The following is a 7821-nucleotide window of genomic DNA, read 5'->3' as shown; positions in this document are numbered from 1 at the left end:
TCATCTTTTCTTGGCTTCTTTATGCACATTAATACAAATGTTCACCTGGGGTGCGCAAACTTTTGAACCCCACTGTAGGTTTAGGCAATGCCAGGTTGGGAATCACTGTTGTAGATAAGGGGTCCTATCTTGCACCCAAAGCAAGTGTGTTTGCTATTTTAAGACCGACGCGGTTGTTAATTTCTCGTCCTGCAACCACATCAATTAAATAACAAATGCATCTGCGGCCATCTTTGCGCCCATGGGGAGGTGTGTTCAGGTGCATTCTTGGCGTATTGCTATCTTGATGCAATGCTATCTTGATGCAATGCAAAGTGATCGCTCCATTGACCAACCAAAACCTCTAAAGTCGGTAACACAGGATTTCATTGTTATTTTAACATTAGCAAAATACACCTAAGCTTATGCACAGCGCGCATGCACTATGCTCGTTACACACACACACAGGGAAGCACAGCAGCACACATACATGCAAAAGATTACATTCAAAAATATTACAGTGCAAATCCGGCATCACAGAAGCAATGCACCAAGGTACAGATGCACCTGGCTGTTAAAGGGAATGGGAGATGACACTGAGTGGTTTATTGCATGTTACGCCCAAAACCTACCCATTTGCACCTGGCGCATGGACCCTTTTTTCCGCCGTCAAACTAGCAAAAGTGGATTTGGACACGCCCTAAACGCACCAGCGATGTGCGCTTCAGATCAGTAAAACAGGGCCCAAGTTCTTATTGAGTTTATATGCCACTCAAATATCCCAGTTATGCTGTTTCAACAGGTTAGTCAGAGTCGTACCATGTTTTCCCAATGTGTACATATCAGAAGAAATTGACACACAGTATGTGGTGGAAGATGTCTAAGGGCCACTGCAGTCTAAGAGTCAGGCTTATCAAAACTGAGATAAGAAATGTCATGTCGGGATGATGTATGAAATATGACGTTAACTTATCTCAAATGCTTAAGCTGCTGAGCGGTGAAATGTTCATACACGCCCTGTTGATGCATATAGCATACATAGATTCTAACCACTTCATTTACCTCATGACCCCCTTAGTCAGTTCTTTGCATACATAAAAGAATAATGGAAACACTTTATAATAATGCTTATTAATAAATGGTAAATTGATAATTCATTATTTAAACATTAGTCAATAATTATAATACTGTTACCAAAAAATGAAATGCTGCTTTATAATGTTACTATATATATATATATATATATATATATATATATATATATATATATATATATATATATATATATATATACTGTATATACAGTATATATATGCTTTATGTTAGTATATATACTGTATATATGCATTATTAACTAACATTATAAAGCATATATATACTGTATATACACAGTATATACAGTATATATACTGTATATACAGTATATATATATGCTTTATAATGTTAGTTAATAATGTAATTAATATTATTACATTAGGAATTAATAATGTTATAATTTATTATTTATTTTAGCATTAGTTTGGCATAATGTAAAGTAAGCTATACAGTTAATACTTGTTTTATAAACCATCTATAAACACCAGTTGATCTCTATTATAAAGTTGTGTATGATAATTAGTTAATAAGTGGTTGATAATGCATCAAGTAACATTCATTTGGCCTCATTAAATCTTTTTTTAGGTGATCTATAAATGGAAAGATTATTAGTGCAGTGATAATAGCTGTCTAAACCATGTTTATACATGCTTAACAAAGTAGTTATTAAGCATTAACATTTTCATCTGTTGCAATTTTATAATAGCCATCCAGACAATGTTAATTGACAGTTTACAAACAATTTCTCAAGGGTAAACAATTCCTTTGGTCATCATTGACGAATACTAATAAATTATAACATTACTAATAATTAATAAACATTGTAAATCATTTCTTCATTTTTTAATAGTAGAATAAGTTAAGATTGATTAGCTATCAATGTACCATTTATTAGTGATATTACAGTTAGATAGTTATTGTCCTCGGGTCAAATTTGACCCGTTTTTCAAAAACTCTATGACAAAAGAATGTTGGAAAAAAAGTGACAAATGTTGAAAAACAACTACAAAAATGCAGATAAAAAAAATCAACAATGCATTATTTTTTTAATTGCTGAAAAAATGACCAAAAAACTGAAAAACGTGAAAAAAGCATCAAAAACATTGGAAAAAGCAACAAAAAATTGGTTAAAAAATTGATTCAAATTGACAAAAATGTCAAAAAGTGTAGAAAAAAAACAAATTTCAACTCAGAAAAACACAAAGTTGCAGGTCGACGGGAGTGTCACCAAATTTACTTAATAAATATATTTATTTACTCACACAGTGTGGGCAGCTCCATTTGCCCTCGGGAGCCTTCTCCAGCTCCGGGTCCAGACAGACCAGGTGGTACGCTCGGGGACAGGTGTCACACAGGATGATCTCTCCCCCCTGCTGGCAAACCTCGCAGTAGTCCTGGTGGTCCGTCTCATAACCGTCCCCGTCTTCTTCTGGAGCAGGAGGCAAACGTGGGAAATCCCCACACACAGAAATTCACTTGAATGCAGCTGTTATCAGCTCTATAAGAGTACTAGCTGCTGAGAATGAGCATCTGGCTTCAGAAAACACTCCCAAAACATTTTAATTTCCTCGTCACCCGTAGTCAAACAGACTGGTTCTGAGGCATTTCAACAGAGGTGGGTAGTAACGAGTTACCTTACTCCGTACATTTAATGAGTAAGTTTTTGAAAAAATTGTACTTTAGGAGTAGTTTTAAATCACTATACTTTACTTGTACTTGAGTAGATTAGTGAAGAATAAACTGTAATCTTACTCCGCTACATTAGGTACAATGAGCCGTTACTCGTTACTACGCTTCATTGTTTTTACCCCGGCGTACGTCTCATTTTAATGTATTATTTTGACAGAGAGAGAGAGTCTTCCGCTGAAGGCTCTACCACGTGACTGGGCTTAAACCAATCAACACGTCGTGTTCAGTCATGTGACCATACTGCTTCAGCGCGCGACAGGTTAGCTTTACAGTGTAGCAAAGACGTCAGAAGCAAACGTGCCAAGGCAACGCAAACCTGGAGGACCCCCCCCCCCCCCCCCCGCCTCATAGTGAAAGCATGTTTACCTTTAAGAAAAGTGCGAAAAAGCAGCTACATTGTGCGGCGCCTTCTGTGTCGACCAAACAAACGGAAATGCGAGCGTTCAACAAGTCAACATCTAACCTGAGGAGACGTAGCGGTGGTTTTAGTTTCTGCTGTGGAGAGGTGGAGGTTTGTCTTTTAGGTTACATACAGTATGTTTTACACATGCAGTATCCATCCTAATTTGATGTGACAAGTCTCTCAAATAAGCTATTTTGTAATTAATAAATTAATTGGATGAACTATAATTTGCCTGAAGATGATTGTTAAAAATGATGATTTTTGTCGGTCTGGTTGATGCTTGTGTTAAGACATAAATCAGACGTTACTCAACAGTTACTCACTACTCGAGTAGTTTTTTCATCAAGCACTTTTTTACTCTTACTCAAGTAATTTTTTGGATGACTACTTTTACTTTTACTTGAGTCATATTATTCTGAAGTAACAGTACTTTTACTTGAGTACAATTTTGGGCTACTCTACCCACCTCTGCATTTCAATGGGATTTTTTGGAGGGAAAGAAAACACACCAAGGCGTGTGCAGACAGTAAACATACTTTTCCGTTTTTTCCGCCCACGTCGAGCCTTTTTCTTGGTGGCGGCCCCCGAGGTGTCAGAAAGCACCGAGGCACTGTGGATGCTGATGTCATCAAAGTCGGACTCCTCCAGGAAGTCCTCCTCACTCTGGAGACACACACACACACACACACACAGAAACTCATACACACACACTAAAGAGCCCAGAGCTACGCAAGGAATTAAAATAATACTTTCACAGTAAGCAGTCTGGTCACTTTGATGCCACTGAAAATAGAGGAGTAGAAGAAGAAGCAGAGGGAGACGGGGACAAACCCCCCATACCGAGGATGCTTTCTTCTTCTTCCCACTTTGGCCCGACTTTGATTTGGTCTTCTTCGGCTTGGGTTTCTTCTTGACCTCCTTCACAGACTTGCTTCTCTTTCTGACTCCTGGTCCTGGGACACACACACACACACACACACACACACAGGCGTTAACCCAGTGGTATTCTCGCTATTATTTCTGAAAATATGTGTTCAGTCACGGTTCAGTAGGCCTTACCCTTTCCTTCTTTGGTTTTGGCTTTTTTGATTGGCCCCAGCGGAGGACTCGGATGGCCACTGCCGACGGTCGTTGGCTGAGCCACGGTGACCGTTTCCACGGCGGCAGCCACAGCGGCGGCGACAGCGGTGGCAGATGCGCCTTTGAAGGGGTTGTTGGCGCTGAACTCTCGCCACTTGGCCCCCAACACTGTCATCATCTTCGACATGGGAATCTTCGGGTTCTTCTTGGCGATGAGAGGCCTTAATAAAACCAGGGGGGAGAGGAGACAACAACGGCAGCTTTGTTATGTCACACTTCATTCCTGTTGATGTAATCTCTACTTCCCTCGGCACTGGAGGACATCCCGCTGCCCCTTAAGTTTAGTTCCCCTATGCTTTGCTGTGCGTATGTCATGTTTGTGATTTGTCAGGCAACAGCTTGAGGTTTGGCACGCTGGCCTGTGAAAGATAGTGGGTCAGAGCACCGAGTCCCAGAGCCTCCCGGCTGTCACAGGCATCCAGTAAGCAGCTGACTACTCACAGGGGGCACCGCGAGAGCTCATGCTCCACTTTGTCGGAGCGGAGGCTTAGCTGAGCCAGACAGCCCCAGGTGAGACCGACTCTGTATACCAACAGCCGAGCTTTGTAGCACAGACAAGAAAAGAGCAGCGCCCTGGTCTCACTGTGGAGTTTCTGTTTTGGATGTGGCAGTGAGGGTTTCTGACAATCCTCAGAAACAGAAGCAGAACAGAGCATAGGAAATATAATCCAGAGACAAAAATGGGATGCTTGCCTGAGGAACTGGCTGAAAGCCTTGTAGTTAGTGATGGTTTTGTAGTCGTCCTCGGTGAAGCCGTACTGAACGTCTTCCAGACCCCACTCTTGCATCAGCTGGCCGGAGGATTTGGGTTCCTAGGGAAATACAGATGGGAGACATCAAAATGCGTATGATAAATACTGTTTAAGAACTGTGATGTTAATCACCCAGACCGCATTCAGAAATGGTCGTCCAAAAAAATAAAACAAATTGACTACTTTAAACCCTCATGTTGTCCTCTGGTCAAATTGACCCGTTTTCCTATATCAGTGTTTTTTTTAATTCCCCAAAATATCATGATTGATTCCACACAACGCTCTTTGGCAAGTACAAATCTCTACTTTCATTCATTTTGGGTCGTCTTATTCAATTTTATAGCATTTGAAAACAAATTGAAGTTTTTTTGTAGTAAAAGTTGACATATTCCAGTCTGTGATTCCTTTAATTTCAGTCTAAATAATTCCTAATTTCTGCTTTTCTAACTCAAACATTAGGAATAATTTCTTTTAAATTAGGTTCATTGACCATAAATTAACTGTAAAACTAAAGTGAAACCAAAAAAGTGACAAACATTGAAAAAAAGGGTCAAAAGGGTTGAAAAAAAGGACAAAAACGTAAGAAAAAGTTAACAACGTCAATGAAAAAGCGTTGATTTTAAATTTTGGCGGGAGGACAACACAAGGGTTACCCTTTAACCCTTGTGTTGTCTTCCCGCCCAAAAAAAAGGACAGATAAAGACATGAAAGGGGAGAGAAAGGGAGGAATGACATGCAGCAAAGGGCCGCAGGTCGGAGTCCAACCTACAGCCCCTTTGTTGTGGGGTAAACCTCTATATATGTGCGCCTGCTCTACCAACTGAGCCGGCCACGTTTTAAAGGATTTTTGACATTGTTGGACTGCAGGCCACCTAGAAGGTAGGCTGACACCCCATTTCAAAGTCTGCCTCCAATCAAAAGCCTGTTTTTCTCTGAAGGGAGAGGGTTTCTATGTGACCTCTCCTCTTCGTTTTACCTTCACAACACCACACATACAGTACATTCAGCATTGCAACCACCACCAACCCACGGACTACAGCTCCACTTCATTATGTTGTGTTTGTCTTAGTTTCAAATTAAATATGGTTTATGTCCTGTGTGGTCTGGCTCACTGAGCCCGGGCTGTGACTAGATATCTCCCGACGAGGAAACTTGAAGCCTCCAGCGCACATACGCTAAGAATTGATTTTTCAGTGGAATAGGAGACGCCTTGTTTCGATCAGATAATCTTTTGAAACACACAACATGCTAGATTTTTTTCAATGAAGGAAAAAGGAGCATAACCATATCAAACACTAATTATTATTCCAAGCAGAGTATTTGTATATGTCTTAAAGCTTGAGGGGTCTGTTTGTACATTCTGTCAATCATTGTACTTATTTTCAAGACAGATGTTCTTTTGGAAAATGACTACTATGAAAGAAAAGATAATAGTCTAATTCATTGATTACATATGTGAACATACAGTATTAATGTAACTTTTAAAGGGACAAGTTGTTAATAAATGTTCATTTTACTATACTGCTATAGTGCTAGCATACCACAAAGTAAAAAGATAATGGATTACAAACTAATTGACTCATGAATCATGCATTTACAGTGTATATTTAGAATATTTTCACCATTTTACCTTGCCGTCAGACAGACCGGTTTACGATCACTAAGGGGGAACTGAAGCCGTTTTTTACTCCCGTCAAAGCCACCAGACTCCATTGACAAAAACAGTGATTTTACCTCTCAGAACACAGAAGTTGCTGGTCTACTGCTGACAAGATTGGTAAGTGTTATTGTGTGACTTTGGTGTTTTCAAAGGGTTATGAACTAACAAAACTAACAAACTAACCGATCAAGGCAGCGGTAGACCAGCAACTCCCGTGTTCTGCAAAGTAAAATAGTTTTTTGTCAATAGAGTCTGGTGGCCTGAAGATAGCATAGATCACGCACACGGCTGTCTGACGGCAAGGTAAATGGAAAAAATATTCTAAATATAGCATACACCAATATTGGTTTTATATTTTGATACACTAATATTGGCGTGCCGACCACCATCTACTCTGGCTAATACGCTGACTCTGTGGATTTGCCTGCCTAGGCGCTGCTGATGACATTTAGCTATCGAGCTAATCTAAAGCTAATTCAGTCAATGCCTGTCCATTGTCCCTGTTAAAGGGGAACTACGCAGGTTTTTTTAGCTTAACCCTTGTTTTGTCGTCCCGTCAAAATTGAAAATTAACACTTTTGTTGACGCTTTTTTCAATGTTTGTCACTTTTTTTTGACGTTTTCAACACTATGTAACACTAACTTATTAACTTATTAACTTTCATTTTACAGTTATTTAGGCATTTATGGTCAATAAACCTCATTTATAGGAGATTATACCTAATGTTGGAGTTAGAAAAACAGAAATTAGGAATTATTTGGCCTAAAATTAAAGGAATGGATGTTGATGGATAATCACAGACTGGAATATGTCAACTTTTACTCAATACTATTTCAAAACCACTTTAAAATTGAATAAGACGCCCCACAATTAATGAAAGTAGAGATTTGTACTTTCCGAAGAGCATTATGTGGAATCAATCATGTTATTTTGGGTTATTAAAAAGAACGTTGATATAGGAAAATGGGTCAATCTGACCCAAGGACAACACAAGGGTTAATTTAGCTTAACTGAAAAGCTCCTGAGTCATTGGAATGGTTATATGACTTTTTTCGAGTTGAAGGGTGGTCGTCTCGCTCCCCCCCCCCCCCCCCCCCCCCCC

The 7821-nt window shown here is 39.6% G+C and overlaps 1 protein-coding gene and 1 long non-coding RNA gene across 4 annotated transcripts in view; one reads left to right on the top strand and one right to left on the bottom strand.

Annotated features, from left to right (window-relative positions):
* The window catches only part of chd5 (chromodomain helicase DNA binding protein 5), a 60841-nt gene that overhangs the window by 34768 nt on the left and 18252 nt on the right, over positions 1–7821 (bottom strand). For all 3 annotated transcript variants that reach the window (XM_032513641.1, XM_032513639.1, XM_032513640.1), the window contains exons 4-8: positions 5000–5118; positions 4226–4467; positions 4007–4119; positions 3703–3829; positions 2337–2503 (exon numbers count right to left, since the gene is read on the bottom strand). In XM_032513641.1, the coding sequence (XP_032369532.1) occupies positions 2337–2503; positions 3703–3829; positions 4007–4119; positions 4226–4467; positions 5000–5118 (768 nt within the window). The remainder of the gene's footprint in view (positions 1–2336; positions 2504–3702; positions 3830–4006; positions 4120–4225; positions 4468–4999; positions 5119–7821) is intronic.
* The window catches only part of LOC116687935 (uncharacterized), a 21701-nt gene that overhangs the window by 11365 nt on the left and 2515 nt on the right, over positions 1–7821 (top strand). Inside the window, exon 2 of the long non-coding RNA XR_004331665.1 lies at positions 6486–6491. This is a non-coding gene — a long non-coding RNA (uncharacterized LOC116687935). The remainder of the gene's footprint in view (positions 1–6485; positions 6492–7821) is intronic.

Source organism: Etheostoma spectabile, chromosome 4 (genome assembly GCF_008692095.1).
Source record: "Etheostoma spectabile isolate EspeVRDwgs_2016 chromosome 4, UIUC_Espe_1.0, whole genome shotgun sequence".
In the NCBI taxonomy this organism is placed as follows: domain Eukaryota; kingdom Metazoa; phylum Chordata; class Actinopteri; order Perciformes; family Percidae; genus Etheostoma; species Etheostoma spectabile.
Note: the sequence above shows the minus strand (reverse complement) of the source record. Positions and strands in the feature narration are given on the sequence as shown.